Source organism: Phascolarctos cinereus, unplaced genomic scaffold (assembly GCF_003287225.1).
Source record: "Phascolarctos cinereus isolate Bilbo 61053 unplaced genomic scaffold, phaCin_HiC Scaffold_7;HRSCAF=346, whole genome shotgun sequence".
Lineage (NCBI taxonomy): Eukaryota > Metazoa > Chordata > Mammalia > Diprotodontia > Phascolarctidae > Phascolarctos > Phascolarctos cinereus.
In genome coordinates, this window is record NW_027556180.1 from 182238877 (window position 1) to 182259358 (window position 20482).

General features: G+C 37.0%; 1 protein-coding gene across 1 annotated transcript; it reads left to right on the forward strand.

The window, feature by feature from the left end:
• The first annotated feature begins 3651 nt into the window (after positions 1 to 3651).
• RNF149 (ring finger protein 149) lies at positions 3652 to 19074 on the forward strand. Its single transcript, XM_020987843.2, has 7 exons — positions 3652 to 4213; positions 9828 to 10078; positions 10579 to 10647; positions 12084 to 12166; positions 14709 to 14805; positions 16606 to 16801; positions 18357 to 19074. The coding sequence occupies exons 1-7, from the start codon at positions 3739 to 3741 to the stop codon at positions 18398 to 18400; spliced, it is 1215 nt and encodes a 404-aa protein (XP_020843502.1). The 5' UTR covers positions 3652 to 3738; the 3' UTR covers positions 18401 to 19074.
• Positions 19075 to 20482: the final 1408 nt, after the last annotated feature.

The window sequence follows — 20482 nt, forward strand, 5'->3', positions numbered from 1 at the left end:
AACTGATCAATACATTGAAAAAAATCTGAAACTATATGCAATATTCCATACTTGTGAACTCTCTACCTCTCCAAAAGGAGTTGGGGAAAGAAGGAGGAACTGGGAGGGAGGTGTCTTCTCAGACAACATAATTTTCAAAAAATTTTCATTTATTTATTTATTTTTAGTTTTCAATGTTCACTTCCATAAGATTTTGAGTTCTAAATTTTCTCCCCTTCCCCAAGACTACATGCAGTCTGATATAGGCTCTACATATACATTCCTACTAAATATATTTTCACGTTAGTCATGTTGTAAAGAAGAATTAGAACCAATGGGAGAAAACACAGGAAAGAAGAAACAAAACAAAACAACAAAAGAAAAGAAGAGCAAATAGTATGCTTTGACCTGCATTCAGACTCCATAGTTCTTTTTCTGGGTGTGGATAGCATTTTCCATCATGAGTCTTTTGGAGTTGTCTTAGATCCTTGCATTACTGAGAAGAGCTAAGTCTATCAAAGTCAGTCATGGAACAATATGGCTGTGACTGTGTACAATGTTCTCCTGGTTATGCTCACTTCACTTAGAATCAGTTCATGCAAGTCTTTCCAGGTTTTTCTGAAGTCTGCCTGCTCATTATTTCTTATGGAACAATAGTATTCCATTGCATTCCTATACCACAACTTGTTCAGCCATTCACCAATTGATGGGTATCCCCTCCATTTCCAATTCTTGACCACCACAAAAAGAGCTGCTATAAATATTTTTGTACATATGGGTCCTTTTCCCATTTTATGATCTTTTTGGGATATAGACCTAGAAGTGGTATTGCTGGGTTAAAGGCAGAGTTCCAAATTGCTCTCCAGAACAGCTGGATCAGTTCACAACTCCACCAACAAGTTAATGTTCTAATTTTCCCATATCTTCTCCAACATTTATCATTTTCCTGTTTTGTTGTGTTAGTCAATCTATAATTTCTTTTTTTAAAATAGGATTTTATTTCCACTCCCCCATCACATGGAAAAACAATTTTCAACATTAGTTTTTTTTAAATTTTGAATTCTATATTCTCTCCCTCCCGCCTTCCTTTCTCCCCTCCCTGAGAAGGTAAACAATCTGATATAGGTTAAATACATGTGCAATCATGTAAAACATATTTCCACAATAATAATTTTGCGGAAGAAAATTTGAACCAAAAAAAAAAAAGAAAGAAAGAAAGTGAAAAATACTATGCTTTGGTCTGTATTCAGACTCTACCAGTTCTTTCTCTTCAGGTGGATAGGATTTTTCATCATGGGTCCTTTAGGATTGGACAACATCATTTCTTAGAAATGATGAGCTTGTTTTCTGGATGGTGCAAGACAGGGCTTGCTAAATTGCAGGAAACATCTCCCACTTTACACAATTACCTTTGGTTTAAGCACTATCACTTCTTTAAAAATTCTGAAGAATAAGATTGCTTATCAGATGTTGTTATCCTTTATGTGGGTGTACATGATTGTATCTATTTTTTTCGGTATATGTTCTGACTTGTGATTTGATTGGTAAAGCGAAGAAACCTTTTCCACCAAAGCAAATCATAAGTGTTCCAAAATTTATAGTCTTAGATGGAGGACTTGAAAAAATTAAATGACTTGCTTAGGGTCACCAAGAATTGGTCAGAAGTGGGACTTCAGCCTATTCCTAATTCAGAGGCAAGCCCTTGGATACTATGTCAATCATGTATGCCAGTTAAAAATCTACCATGGCTGGATTCTGCTAAGGTTACTGCTAAAAGAATAATTTTAAATAACAGTTTTATTGATGCTTTTAGTTTTTAACAGGACAGTGTCTAGCACATAGTAGGAGCTTTAAAATGCTTGTAGATTGAATCTGATACCCCCTTTCTCCTAATAAAAAAAATTAATCAAAAAACTTTGATAACTTTTTAGAAAATTATCTACTTTGTTGCCTCTGGATAGTTTTACATTGTCTCTAACTGGCTATTTATCTGTCCTTGGGCAAAATTTGATCATTTATTCACTCAATAAATATTGAATGACTGTCACCCAGAGAACAGTGTGTGGGGCTAGTGGGGAAATCCCAGGATAAATCACATTCACTCACACACACACACACACACACACACACACACACACACAAACATACACACATCACCATCTGTCTCACTTCTTTTTCATATGAACTTATTGTCGAAGTCATAACATATATATACACATGTCTGTCTATTTCTCTATCTATGTATCTATCTATTTGTCCATCTGTTTATCCATGTCATATCTCCTCTACCAGACTGTAAGCTCCACAAGGGCAGGGCTCCTGTATTATTTAATATTTGTAGCTCCCCCAACTAGTTCACATTTCGCTTCACTCAGTAGGTGCTTAAATCATATTGTGCAATTCAGTTGAATTAAAAAATCAAAATAAAAACTTCAAGCAACTTGGCCACTTCTCTCATTGTTCTTATCTTCTAAGTCCTTCAATCCCAAGGTCCTTTTCAGTTCTAACATTTGGTGATGCTAGGATTTAATCTTCGAGTAAATTTGCCTTTTTCCGCCTTTAGGAGAGGTTTAAGTTCTGCCTATGACCCATACATATGTGTAACTATGGGAGAGGTCATTGGCCCCTCTGCTCTGGAACACAATTTTTAAGACTTTTAAGGTATAGAGGAGTTACAAATCTGCTTTGGTAGAGGGGGTTTCTACCCTGGGAGTTTCTGAATTTCAGGAAATCATCCTTCGGCCCCCCCCCCCAAAAAATTTTTCTGAGATTCTTAACCTGAGGTCTGTGAACTTAAAAATACACACACACACACACACACACACACACACACACACCCACACACACACCCCTATTTCAACATAATTGGTTTCCTTTGCAGTCCTATGTATTTTACTTAATTCACGTATGTATGTATGCATGCATGCATGAATGAAAACATTTATTAAGTGCTTACCAAGTTCAAGTATTTGTGCTAACCACACTAGAATACAAGTAGAATATTTGTATTGAATACAAATACAAAGAAACCTTGCTCTCAAGGAGCTCACAATCTACTGGGAAAGACCACCCAACGTTTCAACTGCAAGTTAGTTGGATTTGTAAATATTATCCTGAGAAACCTATAGGCTTCACCAGACTTCTAAAGGCGTCCAGCACACACGAAAAGGTTAAGAACAACTTGAATTAGACTAATGCTAGGATCCCTGAACCCAGTTTCCCAAAACAAGAGATGGGACTGAAGCTGGAAATGCAGCCCGCAGGCGCAGTCCTGGGAACCTTTCAGTCCCTTCCCAGCACCTCCGCGCTAGCTGCGATCACCAGGATCCCCAGCTCCCCCCAGGCGTCAGCCCTCCTAAGGCAGAGAGAGCGCGCGCTCAAGCACACCCCCTCAGGCCCCGCCCATCTGCATGAGCACGAATCCCAGCCTCCCTCGAGCTTGGCTCCACCCCCTGCACCTTCCCCCGCTCCTCCTCCCGTCCCTCTCCACCTCAGCCGCGCGACCTGCCCTCGCCATTGCCTGGGTTTGGGCCTGAGGCTCGGGGGGTGCCGACGTCTCGCCGCCCCCTCCTCACTTGCTCCAACTCCCCGCCCCCTTCCGCCTCCTTCGGGCGCGCGCTCCTCCTCTCGGGTCTAGCGCTCGGGGCTCCCTCCGGCGGGGCCAAGCCCCCTCCCCGTCGTGTCCGCTACCCTGCCGCCGCCGCCGCCGCCGCCGCCGCCTCCTCAGCTTCCTCCTCCTTAGTTCGACGCAGCGCGGCCATGGTGCGGCGGCGGCGGCGGCTGCTGAGCGATGGCAGCGGCCTCGGGGGCGCCGTGGTCCTCTTGGCCCTAGCCTTGTGCGAGCTGCCGGGGGCCGGCGGCCGGGCGCTCGAGTGGTACTCGGCCTTGGTGAGCACGGTGTACGTGGACCCGCTGACAAACGCGACGGTGCAGGGCGCCACCGAGAGCGGCCGCTACGGCGACAACTCGCCCAAGGAAAGCCTGCAGGGACTGGTGGGCATCCCCCGCTCCCCGGGCCGCGACCGGAAGGGCTGCGCGCCCGACACCCGCTACTACGTGCCCCCGCTGGGGGAGCGGGCGGCCGGGAGGCGCGAGCCCTGGATCGCACTGGTGGCCCGCGGGGACTGCACCTTCAAGGACAAGGTGCTCAACGCCGCCCGCAGAAACGCCTCGGCCGTGGTCATCTACAACGAGGAGCACTACGGCAACGGCACCAACTCCATGTCCCACCTGGGTGAGGGGCGCCCCGCCACGGAGGGGAGGGGAAGTGGAGGGGGGAGGGGAGCGCTCTGCTCGGCCCGCGGTGCCTCGCCAAACGTGCCTTCCTCGGGGAGGAGGGTCTCTTCTCCATCCCCCCCCCCCAAGCCTTGGGCCCTGCATGCCATCTAGGGATACCTTTCTGCGTATCTGTGGTGATACCTAGAGTGACGCTATTCCTATTCGCTAAGAATTTCCCCTTCCCTTCCCCTCCCCTCTCCCTATTCCCTTCTTCCCCATCTCCACTTTCCTTCCTTTCCACTCCCCTCCGCCTCTCCCCTTCACTCCCCCCTCTCCCCTCCTCGTTCCCTTCCTTCTACTTTCTCTCTCCCCCCTCCTCACCCTCCACTCCCCTTCATTTACCCTTCCCCTCCCCACTTCCTTCCCCCGATTCTGAGCACCTTGGGTCAGGGGACTGACTGCTTTCGTCTTTTTTTTTTTTTTCTGTTCCTAGGACTTAGCGCTTAGTAGGGACTTAATTAATGCTTGTTGAGATGTGTGGATTAGAAAGCTGGCCTTTGGCACAAAACTCATTGAATAACCGGGGGCTGGCTATTCAAAATCTCTGTGTCCTAGGCTACTCTCTTTAGACTTGAAGCAGTTTAAGCCAGGGTTGGGGGATGTGCAGTGTTGTGAAAGTCCTGAGTTCAGATTCTTTTCGGACACATCCCATGTAGTCACAGCTGTTTTAAACTGTGAGGTAGGTACTATTATTATCATTTTACATATGAAGAAACTGCCTCTTAATTTTTGTATCCCCAGCCTGGAGCTTGCCTCATAGTAGGCACCTAATAAATATTGATTGGGGCAAGTCAGTACAATCTCTCTCAGCCTCAATCATTTGTATTTGTTCAGTCGAGGCCGACTCTTTGTAATCGTGTTTGGGGTTTTCTTGGCAAAGATACTGGAGTGGTTTGCCATTTCCCTTTCCAGCTCATTTTACAGAAAAGGAAACTGAGGCAGACAAGGTTAAGTGACTTGCCCAAGGTCACACAGCTAGGAAGTATTATGTGTCTGAGGCCAGATTGGAACTCGGGAAGATGAGTCTTCAGGCCCTGCAGTTTGTTCACTGAGCCACCTAGCTGCCCAAATATTTGGTACTATGTACCAAATTCAGGGCTAAGCTGTGAGGATACAAAAAAGAGGCAGTTTGCTTATCTGTCAAATGGTCATAATTCTGTAAAGTGGTAATAATAATAGTACTTACATCATAGTTGTGAGGATAATATAAGATAATCTGAAATAACAATAGCTACGATTTATGTAGCCATTTATAAATCTGCTTTCATTGGATCTTCACAGCTACCCTGGGAGGTAGGTGCTGGTATTGACTAATCTGTGAACTTACTCAAAAATTTTTTTTGGATAACTGTTTTCAATATAATTGATTTCCTTTGTAAATCATTGTATTTTATTTCATGCATTTAAAAATGTTGAGAAAGGGAGTATACTTTTCATATAGGGTCATAGGACTGCCAAAGGGGTCTGACACAAAAGGTAAGGAGCTGCTGCCTCATGACAGTAATTGTCTTATCAATAAAGGTTGTTAAAATCCAAAGGAGGTGGTGGAAGGATACAATGCACTAAACCAAATATAAGCTGCTATTCTTCCTGCTCAGAATGCTGCTGCAAAATTCTTTGTTACAAGCTTCCTGAAGAAGAGAGAAGGGGTCCAGTTACCTCATTTAAAAAAAAAAAGAGAGAAGTGGTTTAGAAAAGGCAGGGCAACATTAGACATCAAGACTCCCTCCCTTTAGAAAGCGTCCTTTCTTTGCTCTATAAGGTTTTCCACCAGTGGTTCTATAAAAGAATCCCCCCCCCTTTTTTAGGCAATTGGGGTTGAATGACTTGCCCAGGGTCACACAGCTGGGAAGTATTATGTGTCTGAGGCCAGATTGGAACTCTGGTCCTCCTGACTACAGGGCCAGTGCTCTATCCACTGCACCACCTAGCTGCCCCCTATAAAAGAATCAAGCCTGCAGTCTTGATGTTTCAGCTAGCTGATTTGGTTGAGAAAGTTGAGGAAGATGGAGAAGGGAGAGAAAAGGAGCATAGGCAAACAAAGATTTAAACATTTTTGAGTGAGAGGCTTAAGTAAAGTCTATTAATCGTTTTCTACTCAACTTTTATTAAAGTTAAGAAGTTAGAATTTGGAACATCATAGAACATCTACACAGACACAAGCACTTATCTCTCAGTATTAGACTGTTTTAGAAACATTTCATTTTGAATTTAGCGTGTATCAACTAAAATGAACACTTTTCTTATATACTACAGTAAAATAGAGGAAATTGTACTTGAAATTGCAAATCTCTTATGCATAGCTTGCTTTTCTTTTTATGTATATGGTTGAATATGTTATTTTCAAAGCTGTCATACTTGTTTGAGATTTCTTTTGGCTTTCTGTATTGTGCATTTCAAAAATGTGTTTCAGTGAGTTTTCTTCCTTCCCTCCCTCTCTTCTTCCCTCCCTTCTTTCCTTCCTTCCATCCTTAACTCCCCCTCCCCATCTCCTTACCTCCATTGAGAGAAAACAGTTTGCAGTAGCTCTGTCAAAGAATGTCAAATGAATACTTTGCCTCGTAGTAGATCTTCTAGAATCTTGGTTTATCATCAAATTGTTCAGGGTTCTTAAGTCTTTCTAAGTTGTTTATCTTCAAAATGTTGCCACTGTATAAATTGCTCTGAGTTCTGTGTCAGTTTATACAAACTAATAGTTCCCAGGTTTGTTTCATACCATTTCTTCTGTCATTTCATATAGTATGGTAATATTCTGTTGCATTCACATAACATAATTTGTTCAGTTATTTCCCAATTGATAGACATCCCTTTTAGGTTCCAGTTCTTTGCCACCTCTAAAAGAACTGTTTTATCTATCTATATCTATATAGATCGTATGGGTCCTTTTGTTTTCTCTCTTTGTTCTTTTTGGGACATAGGACTTAAAGTAGATCAGAGTGCTGGGTCAAAGAGTATTCACAATTTTGTGACTTTTTTTTTAAGCATAATGATCTGACTTGATGAGTATAGGAGGCTATTATGCAAACCATTTAGCCTGTAACCATTTAGTTCATTGAATAGCTGTTGTATGTGCTCAGCAGACTATGAAAGAACATTTGGACCTTGTGGTCAGGAGTTTTTACTCTTTAGTAGGAAGAATAAGTCATTCATAAATAAACATCATATGAGATATGCCCAGTGAAATTTATTAAGTATAAACAATGGAATTCATAGGAAGGAAAGAATTTTTTTAAAAAGTGATCATTTTATTGTAAATTTAAACATGAACATTTCAATCTGTAGGCTTGCATATGAAATAACTGTTATCTTCATGTTTTTTAAAGTGCAGTAGTAATAAAATCATCCTTCTTACCTATGTTCCCTTCTGAATTTTTTCTCTTGTGTATGTGTATTTTTTTAATTCTCTGATTTCATTTATTTAGAAGGCGTAGGATCACACAGCTAGTGCCAAGTGTCTGAGGCTGCATTTGAACTCAGATCCTCCTGACTCCAGGGCCAGGACTCTATCCACTGAGCCACCTAGCTGCTCGTCTTGTGATTATTTTTTAATGTTTTCTTGACTCTTCTTTTTTCATCCCTATTATTACCCATTAACTTCTCCCATCTATAGAAACCCTCTTAACCATTAAAAGATCCTTTTCTAATTGGATTGTAATTCTTAGAAGAGATGGCATTTGAACTGGAGCTTGAATGCCAAATTAAGGAGTTCAGGTTCTTTGTGCTCTGGGAGGTGAACTGGATATTGGAAGCTTGAAGGTCAGTTGCAATAGTCTATACATGAAGTAGTAATAGTATCTAAGGTAGTGGAGGTAGGAATTGAATGGGAAGAAGAAAAAAAAAGAATGAACAGGAATTAGTATTGATTTAAATGTAATTTGTCAGAGGAAGTACAGAACCCAATTTTTGAGACTGGGTGACTTTGAGAATGAAAAGTAGGAGAATCAGGAAGAAGAAGTGCTTTGGGTAGAGGGATGGGAGAGAGAAGATGACTGTATAATTACAGGTATGTTCAGTGAAGCAGTGGCCAAAGGTCAAGGTTGAAATTGCCTCGTTGGAAATAGGGGACCTTAATTTGGAGGGAATCCTGGCTTTTTGCTCTACTGTTTAATTATGTGGATAGAGACAGTGAAGAACATCAACTGGCATGGTGGAGATAGGGCTGCAATGTAATGACTGCTGAATGGAAAGTTAAGCTACCTGGGCTTTAATCCAGCCTTTTGTACTAACCAACTAGACTCTAGCTTCCTTCAAAGTTCAGTTAAAGCACCACCTCCTAAATGAGACTGTTCCTGATTCTCTTAACAGGTTGCTAAGGATCCCCCTGCAAAAAAACAAAAACAATTACCATATGTGGTAGTATCAGTAGCTTACCATCCCTCCTTTTCCTATGCATTAGGCTAGTTTTTCCTTAAAAGGTATTGCGACATTCTTGGAGACTTGCTTTCCTCTGGGGACTAAGAGTTCAGATGGTTGACTTCACTGCCTCATCACCTGAGTACAAAGAAGCCCTGAGGAACTAGAGGGACCTCAGATGCTTGGCTGGTGGATTAAAATGGGAGTTGTTTAGCTGATTCAATTTAAGGGGTTCAGGGACAGCTAGGTGGCACAGTGGCTAGAACTCTGGCCTTGGAGTCAGGAGGACCTGAGTTCAAATCTGGCCTCAGACATTTGACACTTATTAGCTGTGTGACCCTGGGCAAGTCATTTGCCTCAGCAAAAAAACTCCCAAAAATCCAAAAAAAATCTCTGGTTCAATTTAAGGGATTCTCAGTGCCTATGCTTGTGGAGTATCCTTCATCTGCTATGGCTTACTAGTATCTCATTTTGTTCCAATATCAACCTAAATAACAAGCCTAGCCTAGAACACCTTGTATTTAGAGAAGCATAGAATTAGGTCTAGAACAGACCTTAGAGGTTGTAGTACCTATACCCTTTTATTTTTACATGTGAGGAAACTGAAGCTGAGAGAAGTGAGATGATTTGCCCAAGATCGTAACAGCTAGTTAGTATCTGAAGAAATACTCTGATTCCAAGTCTCCGTTCTTATCACTACACCATACCACACTGTCTGCACCTTATATTTACTTTGTAAATATTTTGTATTTACTTAACTGTGAACATAGTGTAGCCTCCAAGTAGAATGTAGGTTCCTTTGGTCAGGGATTGTTTTTTGCCTGCCACATATAGAACTGAACTAGTTTTGTAGCCTTGAGCAAGAAGCTTCCTAACTTCTTAAGAGTCTCATAGTCCCTCAACCCCCACCCCACCCCTATAATCAGGAGTTTGGACTCGATGACTTTTTAAAGTCATTTAGGAGGACATTTTAGGATTAGAGGATTCCGTGAATAAAAGGATTGCCCAGCGTATCCTCATATTCTGTAGATGGTGAAGGGAATCTAAGGTCATCTGGGCAGTAAGTGGCAGAGCTAGAATTTAACTAGTAGGTTGTAAACTCCTTGTAACATTGTTCATAGTTACTTAAATCCTTGTTGGATTGAATTTAAGCCCAACCTAGACCATGCGTACTTAATATTGATCCATGGTTTTTTGTTTTTGTTTTTCCTCAACAGGGACAGGAAATACAGTGGTAATTATGGTTAGCTATCCAAAAGGAATAGAAATTTTGGGGCCAGTGCAAAGAGGAATTCCAGTTAAAATGACCATAGAAGTTGGTACACGTCACGTGCAAGAGTTCATCAGTGGTCAATCTGTTGTGTTTGTAGCCATTGCTTTTATCACCATGATGATCATATCATTAGCCTGGCTAATATTTTACTACATACAGCGTTTCCTATATGCTGGTTCACAGTTTGGAAATCAGGTAATTATGGGTAATAACCTTTTAAAAAATTTTTAGTAGGATTTAATATTTGGAAGTCATTTGAGAATAAAAATTCACTATAATAATGCTGTTACTATTTGATCTTTTGGGGAATATTTTTGAGTTACTTGTTAATTTGAATGTACTTAAGTTCAATATAGAGAGACATTTTAGCTTTAATTACTCTAGTTTGGGGGAAGATAAAGTAATTTTTAGATGTGGATCATAATTTCATCTGATTTTGATAATTTGATTTGGTTTGTCCCTTGATGGCATTTGAATTGTCTTTAGTGCAGTCTTTCTGTTCTAGTCCTTCTAAGGCACAGACAAAAAAACTAAGTGACATTATAAATTACAGAAAGCTTTCTGCTCTGTATTGGTGGAAGAGTTTTCTACATCATAAAATTCATTACATTTAAATTCTTTAAAACATTTTAAATAATGTTTTCACTAAAGTTAATTTTAAAGTCAAGTAGTTACGAATATGTTCTCTTCCAAAGAACCATAGAAAAGAAACAAAGAAAGCTATTGGACAACTTCAGCTTCATACTGTAAAGCGTGGAGACAAGGTAATGTCTAATGCTTTTGATTTTTTTTGTGTGCGTGTGTAAACAAATACATCTGAGGGTTTTGGTTCATTTTAACGTTAATCTTTAAACAGGAAACGCATACAGGATAAGTTAGGATAGACAGAATAAGAAAATTTAAGTATATAAGTCTCTAAAGATTCTGGCAGCCTTCACATATATGTGCATACACATATACACACATGCATATATACATTTATATATACATACACACACATATTTTCCCCCTTAACTTTGGGAAACGACTATTTGTATTCTTGGTGTTTTGTTTTCATTTTAAAACTTGAAAACAGACATTTTCATGACCAATCTAAGTTCAAAATAATATAAGCTTTAAAAATGTCTTTGAGAAATCACATTCTGTGAACTCTCTTCTCTCTGAGTACTTCAGATTACTGGGAGATAATTTTTAAAAAGTTAATGGATTCCTATGCACATAAAAAACAAACCATACAGCTATGGCAGTATTTTTTGTTCTTGATGCATTTGTACTATGTAAAAATATCATTACATTCTACAGATTTATGCAACAATAATTTTGTTTGTTGTAATGACTTTCTAGTTTTATTATCTTGCAACAAGTTATTAAATATTGCTTCCCTTGCATCTTTTCCTCCCTCCCCCTGTATCAGAATAATTGAACTAGAATAAGATTGCCTTAAAAAAGCATGCTCATGGATCCTGTACTGATCTGCTTAAAGGATTAAAGCATAATAAAGACTGAATAGGTGATGGTTGGGTGATGTCCTGAATTAGATATTGGTAGTTAGTATGAAATATGTTTAAAATAAAAATATTTAAAAAGAATTTTCAGTGTTTTTGCTATTAGTGATCACCATATAACTTTTTATAATAAAAACAAATATGTAAATACTACTTGTGATTTTACTCCATTATACTTTTTGTAAGCAGATCTAAAAAAATACATTTGATCAAGATTTTTTAAATAGCATGTAGAAAACGTTTTCTTGATATATTTGTTTTTCTAAAAAAAAAGTTTTTTTTTAAATAATGACCATGCATAATATTCTTTCTGCCCTTAAGAAGCTGTAGGTATTTGTTTCTCAGTATTAAGTGGTCAAGGAAGATAGATTAAGGAGTGGTGTCTTAGTATTCTAAAAAGAATGTTCAGTTGATTGGGATGTGTGGGTGGGAATTGATTAAAATAAAACTTTATGGAATTTTATAATATTTTTACCTTGTTTGGTTACATTTTAAAAGTAGATGTAAAAATACAAGCAAGCTAGACTTTGTCATTTATGTCATCTTTAGAACATGTCATTTTTTTTTGGTAACTTTGTGATTAAAAAAATTGGCAACAGTCTTTCCATCTTCAGTATTTTAGCTCACATAACATAAATTTGTGATTCACAGTTGTTTTATTAAGAATATATTTGTAATCACTTTTCCTCCTATAGGGAATTGATGTTGATGCCGAAAATTGTGCAGTGTGCATTGAAAATTATAAACCAAAGGATATTGTTAGAATTCTGCCATGCAAGTATGTTTCTTATTTCATTGTCAGTTTTCCTTCTTAAGAATGTTACTTGACAAGTTTGTTTACTACTAATAATTTTAATAAATTTAATTCCTTTTAATTCCTCTGTCTTTCATATATTACTTTAGCTTATTTTAGTAATATCTTTAACTTGCAATATCACTTTGAAAGTGTTCTGCTTAGCATAAAAATTCGAGTATTATTAAGACTGAAGTCTAATACCTAGTATAATATATGTAGGTATGGATTGTTTTGATGGCTGAGGGATCATTGTAACCTATTTAGAATTGTGGGTCCTTCAAGCTATCAATGATCTTTTGTCCGTACATAGGCATGTATGCATGTATACACATTGTGTATTTGAACTGACCCTATTTTCAATCCTCTTCTCTGATTTAAAGAATCAGATGATGTAGAAATACGAGATTATTGCTGCTGGGGAGCATGTCCATTGGATCCTAGACCCTGATGATCATACTGAACTTGCTACCTTAATACTACTACTTTAATAGGCAGCTAACAAAAAGTGTCCCAAAAGAGGTACTACAACAAGAGTGAGAGTTATTCTAAACACAGGAAGCAGGGATTTAAAGAGAAGACAAGTGGATGTGTAGTGGTAGATGTTAGAACGTTGCAAAAGAGAGAACCAAAGAGGCTGGTGATATGAAACTTTTGCTCCATTGTACTAGATTCTGTTTAGAGAATGAGTGAAATAAAATGTACTACTGGTGTTTTATTTTCCCCTAACTATAAAGTTCCTCTGTCATTACACTTATGACAACTGTCAGTGTTGGAAAAATCATGATGATTTTGAAAGAGGAGTTAATTATGCCCTTCTTTAAAAGAACTTTTTGGTCAGCATAAGGTGTTATCTTGGAAAGAAATTATAGCCTGCTAGAAGTCTTTTTTCCTGTTTAATTATACTTTCAGGGCCTATAGCAGATTATTATATAATTATATTTTACTTTGCATTCTCAAAGTGCTTCATAGTCATTTATTAAAATAAGAATTAAGCATCTTTGAGTGAGATGGGAACAAGTACTATCATAACCAAACTGAAGTGTGGTTACTTGAATATAACTGAGTTTAAATCTATAGTTCTTGATTTGTATTTAGTAATATTTGAATTAGCTGAAGTTTTAGAGAGTAATAATCTGGAGGGTTATGTGGGATTTTTTTTTTTTTGCATTTGAGATGGAGTTGAGGTAGAGGAGATTTTTGACCAGGTTGGAAATACTTCCTTGAGAGTGGAAGTTTTCACCTATTCTATTTTTCCAACCTGGCCAATTTACCACTCCTTAGGCATATGGGTCACCCTCTCCTGCCAGGGGCTCACTATATGAATGCCAGATTTAGGGCAGATGAGCTTTAGTTCTAGTGCAGCTCAGGATTCTCAAACTCAAATGATCCACCAGCTTCAGCCTGCCTTGCAGAAAATGACTACAAGCATGCGCCACCATGGCCTGCTGAGATTTTTCTTTGCATATGATGGATTAGAGTGGCCCTTTCAGAAGGCAATGGGAAAGATCAAAATGTCTTAAAATTCTTTTCAGTCTAATTTTCCAATTGGAAAATAGAAAATCAATTAAATACTCAGAATTAAGTAAGAAGTTCTTGAGTGGGGATTTGAATAAAGTAGGCCTGTACTTAGTCACCAATTCATACCATGTTTATAATACACATTCTTATTTATTCTCTTATGTTTAGAGGAATATTTAAATTTATGTACTAGGTTACTTTTATTTTCCTAACAAAACTTTTCTACCTTATCTTTCATAAAGTAATGAAACAAATGAGAAAAATAAAATTGTATTCTCCTTATATTTAAGTTACTAACTTAATAGGCACTTTAGTCCATTGCATTAAAGTCTTTCAGTTCTGCAGCATTACATTTAGTTGAACTTTCCTTTTAATGCCATATACCAGAAATGAAGGTAATACATGTATAGTGGAATTAGTGACTGTTTTTGGCATAATGTATAAATTGAGTAGTAGAATTAAAGTGACCTAAGATATGTTCTTTTACAGAGTATTTAATGCCATTATTTTCCATTATTAAATAAATATTCCTTTTAATGTATTTGGGAATGGAAAAGGATATTAAGAGCTAAGCTATACTATAACATGTTATAATTAAATATACATTGAGTTACTAGATCTTCGGAAATGGTTTTTGAGGATTTTGTAAAAATAAAGATTTTATCAAATAAGGAAAATGTATCATACAAAGGAAAGAATTCATTTGACCAATAAAGGTAGGTAGATTTTTTTTTGATTTTTGGGTTTTTTTTGCTATTACAAGTGGAAGCTTCTCATTAAGTATTTTGAACAAAATTATCTTGTAGTATGAAGAACTTCTTTTTATTCCTCACATTGTACTTTTTAACATATAACCCAGAAGATTTAGAATGGTTTAATAGGTTGATGATTGAATTTATTTTAACTATAAATAACTTTGCTAGGATGATAATCAAGTAGCATAGTTTGCATTCATTTAAAAATTGTTTTTGTTTTGAAATGTTAACACATACTTAATATTTTTTAGGCATATTTTTCATAGAACATGCATTGATCCTTGGCTTTTGGACCACCGAACTTGTCCAATGTGTAAACTTGATGTCATCAAAGCCCTAGGATACTGGGTTAGTTAAATTTTTATTAAAGTTCAATTTTCCATCCAATTATTACCTACTATATTTTCTTCCTAAATAGAGAATGAAATGTGTGAGAGATCTCTTTTAAATCATTATGATTCACATGAAGAAAGACTACTTAGATTCAAAATATAAACAAATTACTTTGGGCAAGGGTGAGGAGGTAATCCTTAATAGTATTATTTGTAATCATCAGACAATTCCCCGGGTATTTTGGTGAATGTTTTTAATTCAGCAAGCATTCACTAAGCACTATGTACAAAACACCATTTAGGCAATAGGAACTCAATATGAATCACTTGTTTTCAAGAAATTTAAGAAGTCCAATATAGAAGGGGTAAGGCAGCTACACATATGGATATGATACAAAGTATACAGTAACAGAGGTGATCAATCCGCAAGCATGTACTAAAATACCTACCATGTGTCAGGAACTGTTCTAGATCCTGGGGATACAAATAAATTAATGGTATAATTGCTAATCTCAAAGAGCTATATTCACACAAGGAAGATATTAAGTAATGTATAGGTATGTAGAAAATAAAAGAGAACAAATACAAAATCTGCCTTTGCTATTTGTGGGTGGGATACACAAGATATATGTGTGTATACACACACACACACATACGTAATGAAAATGTAAGATAATTGGGTAGGGGAACTGTAGCAGGTAGCGAGAGAGGTTTGGATGAAGGAATACTTCATCTAAAACATGACAGCAGCTGAGTGTTGAAGGAAAGCTAGGATTCTAAGAGTCTTATGTGAGGAGGAAATGAATTCTAGTCATGATTGACAGCCAGTGTAGAGGCACAAAGATGAGATATGGAATGCTATGTATGAGGAATAGGAAGAAAGCTAGTTGGAACAATAGTGAAAGGGAACCATTTATAGGGTATCCTAAAGTTTTAGTGCTGTTGTGAAGTATTAAACTCCTTAGAGTTTAATGGTACTTTAAGATTTTTGGGATACCTTGTATAAATTTTAAATTAGGAACAAGTTGAGAAGGTGTTTAAATACCTCAGGAATTTTTAAACATAAATTCCTAGAATTAATAGGGAGCCACCACCGTTTGAGTAGGAAAGTGATATGGTCTGACTTTGTCCCTTATAATCTTGTTTATTCCTTATATAATTCCTATGAACTTTTCTTTTTGGTTTGTAATGAGTCACTAATATTGTCATTTTGGGTAGTTTTGCTTCAGAGTCCAACTCAAGTGTCGCCTGGTACATGACACCTTTCCTGATTTTGCCTCTTTTCTCCCTCCTACTTGATGGCCTCTCTCCCTCAGTTATTTTGTTATTTATATATTAATTTTCTGTGTAATTATATTTGTATATGTCTTTCTTCAGTAACATGTAAGCTCCATCTTTGAAGACTGCCTTATCTGAATTCCTAAGTTTTAGTATGTTTTATTGTTTTCCTCATGAGCAGAGTTATTTAATGTTTCTGTGATTTGTTCATTGATCTACGCATTCGAGATGTCATTACTTATTCCTTTCTATTGGTTCTTGTACTCACAATTCCTTTTTTTCATTATTAATAGTTTGTAATAGTGTAAAAGTTGCATTTATTATACTTGCTTTTTATATTTATTATTCTTTTATGCCCTAGCAATGATAAATTTTTGAAAACTTGCAGTTGGATACTGAGAAATATGGGTTCTTTAATCTTTACAATTAGGAATTCCCATAATAAAAATAAAATTCTGGCAAGCTTGATTGCTTGTGTTGTGGGGAAAAGTATTGTTTTATGTACTTACTTAGGAAATTCCATTTTTTGCCTTTTAAGGGAAATCTTGAGGATATACAGGATATGACAGTTCCAGAATCCATACCTGGTAGTGTTTCTATTGTAAATTTGAGCGTCACTTTACAAGATGAAGACAGAAGTGAAGTAAACAATTTGCCATCATCTTCTACAGATGGATCTGGGCTACAGTGTAACAACTTTAAAGATGATACAGGGGAAAATACGGCATTACTAGGTAAGTAGTTATACTTTATTTAAGATGCTATTGTATCATTGTGGCACTGTGAAAATATTAGAAGTTAGTTCTTCAGGGGAAAGGGAACATGTTTTTATTGTGAGGAAAGAACGTACAAAAATATGTCAAGAAAATAGAAACAGGAGTATGTATTTTAGGAACTATCTTACATAGAAAGTAAATTATATGGAAACTTACATGAAGAAAATATATAAATATAGATATGCTGAATATTTAAGTCACAGTTGTGGTAAAGAAAAATTATTACTAATAAACCTCAGAGTAAAGAAAAATGAAGAAAATTTAAGAGATCATTTAGTTCAGCCTCTCACCCTGTTGGATAATTCACCTCTCCCATCTCTACTTGAACACTTGTGAGGGAATCTCATAAGGTACAGAGATGAAGATTTTGATGATTACTTTAAAAGTTTTTCCTTTATATAGAATGATGTATGTGAAATAATGCAAGGTGAGACTACAAGAACCAGAAAAGGGTTCATATTGATTAATATTTAATTTTTTCTCAATTACATGTAAACAAAAATTAACATTTTTTAAAAAAAATTTGAGTTTCATATTCTTTCCTTCCCTCCCATCTCGCTTCCTTGAGAAGGCAAGCAATTCTGTAGAGATTATACACATACAGTCATGCAAAACATTTCCGTATTAGCCATCACATTGATTTATTAAACTCTTACTGTACCTGTGTGTGTGTGTGTGTGTGTGTGTGTGTGTGTGTGTGTAAAACAACTTGAGATATTTGTTGTTTGTTAATTTAGTTCTACTTAAATGCTAAGGGTAAGTGTCAGATTTTATGGCTATATATGTATTTGTTTATTCCTCTGTAATGGCTGTGTGTTTGAGGATATATGGGATATATTTTTTTCAAGTTAAAAAAAGCCATTTTAAGGACTGTAAATTTAGATGACCTTGTCATTTAGTCTGACTTTATTTTGCAGAGAAGAAAATTGAGGCCCAGAGAGGTTAAGTGACTTGACCAGGGTTACAATATAGGTAGCAAGTAATAGAACTAAGGTTCACACTAAATTAGTCTTTTGCTTCTAGATTTAACTGAAATCTGCTCTTCTGCGCTTTCTACTTTTGAAGCAACCCAGAATAAATCTTTGTTCTTTCAATTCTTTTTCATCCTCTTTGTTTTTTACAGTTTAGTTACATTACCTTGAATGTATGGTTGTTTCCATTTCCATTGTTGTAGTTGTTGTATCTGTTGTTTTCTTGGCTCTGCCCACTCTGCTCTTTGAATCAGTTTACCCCAGTCTTTCCTTGCTTCACTGTATTCACGTAATAGCTTTTAAATGGTTAGATAATAGTATATATGAGGATAAGATTTAAATGTTTTTGATGGAGAACATTTCTCTGATGTAATTTTCACAAATTCAAGAGTTGATAAAGAAAATCTGTACTTTTTCTCCTGAATAAGTAGTCACTAAGTGAATAGTTAAATAATAGTTGTGTTCTTGAGACCAGTATGTGCACTAGTGCTTATTTTCTGGGAAATGTGGACTGATGTATTTTTTTTTAATTTTGTTTTTAGAGAGAGATGGCAACGATGCTCCGCAGGAAGAGCCTGGCTGCTAATGGACGTTTCCATTCAGTAGCTTCACAGCAGCTTTTTGGACTGCATTAGAGAACATTTTATTTTTTTATCTTATTAGCACACACTTTGTACATTGGAAAAATTATGTATGTTCTTTTATCTTTCAGACTTTTCTAGTTCTTATTGTAAAAGGGCTAAGATATTTTGTTCAAAAAGGAAAGGTTTTTAATTAGTCTTCATGTTGACCTGCTGAAAATGCATTTTCTGTTTTGAAGAATTTTGTCATATAAGTCTGTTACAGAAGCTGTAATTTAAGAAAGAAACTGTAATGTAAAATATTGGTGTCATCATTTCTAAAAAATACCACAATAGTTAAAGTATATGAAATATTATTTTTCTGAAAGTTGACTTAAGAATAAGCACAATTTATTTTGATATATATCTTGATTGCGGCATTATGTAATTAAATGTTTTCCCTGGAGGAAACATTTTAGAGGTTTAGGGAAACTTGTTCAAGTTCATAACACTATTGTCTATGTGTGTCTTGTATGTAAATAATTCAGAACTTAGCTAGAAATAGGTTATTTTCTTTTACTAGTTGAGATTGTAGAAAACACTAACTACAATATATATTTTTTCCGGTTCCTTGTAACATGTTGCAGTGGGAAAAGATGATTGTTGACAAAATTTTCTATAAATAAAAGGAAACACTTTAGATTCTCTTCTACCTCATTACTGAGTTTTTCTGTGCTCCATTAAGGAAATTAAGCAAAAATATCTATCACATTGTTGCTGTTGTTGGTTCACCCACAAGGTACAGAAGCTTTAACCTACTCTGTTTTTCTGACACAGGCTAGTTTCTCTTCTCCATTGGCCTTCTAGTGGTCCTCTAATCATGGAGACTCACCATATTGATGTCAGACATGGTCTAATACCTGGTCAGCTTTAGCCATGCCGTAGCTCAGAATTCCTGAGCTCAAGAGATCTACTAGTCTTATCCTGCTAGCCACAGGGATCACTAGTGCTTGCCACCGTGCCCTGTCCATCCGTCTTATTATAATCAAGATATTTGTAATTCTTATACTAGTTTGCCTACATTTAAAATCAGACATGAACATGAGAGCAAAGGGCTAACAGAATATGGGAGGGGGAGTAGATTGAAGTAAAAAATTTCTGTGTGTGTGAGAGAGAGACAGAGACAGAGAGACAGAGAATGATCATGATCTTGAGGGCTGAGTGAAAAAAAAATACCAAGTAGTTAGTTTTCCTGGTTCTGTTAGTGATGTGCTATTAATCTTAACAAATCTGTTTTTCTCAATATGCAAGACAGTTCTAGGTTAGGACTAGGCTTATATGAACCTTCAGAGAACTTTTGAATTTACTCAGAAGACAAGAGAGAATGCAGCTATGGTTTTATGTATCTACTGTGTTCTTGCTGCCGGGTAGTGAAATGTTAGGGGAATGGATGGGTGGAAGGAAAAATGTGCTGCCTGGTATTCTTTAGAGAGATAGCACCTCCTAAGTTGTTCCTTTGTTACCTTATGTGTCTTAAAGTATGTAGCCCAAATCTGTGGAGATTGGCCAAGAGAAGAAATTTTAAAACTAAAAGTAAAACCCTGTTTTCCCCCAGCAGTTTGAGTTGTGGGGTTTTTAACAACCTAATTTGATAATATATCCTTATAGATATCTCTTGTGTGAAATAGATTTTGCTTCTTAACTGTGTAAATGTAGAGAAAATATGTGACTCTTAATGTCTTGCTTGCATTGATATATAGCAATTCAGAATGTTGAGAAAAGAGGGACATTTATATATTTTAATGGTTTGGTTTGCTTTGAGCATCTTTATTTGAATGGTTTAGCAGTGAAGTAATGACTTTTTTTTTTTTAGGCGATTGGGGTTAAGTGACTTGCCCAGGGTCACACAGCTAGTAAGTGTCAAGTGTTTGGTCTGAGGCCGGATTTGAACTCAGGTCTTCCTGACTTCAGGGCCGGTGCTCTATCCACTATACCACCTAGCTGCCCTGGCTTATTATCTTTTAAGTTACTGTATGCTTTTGCTTAATAATCTGAATTGTGTTCCTCTGTTCTATTGTCTAGAATATGTGCATTTCTATACCTGGAAA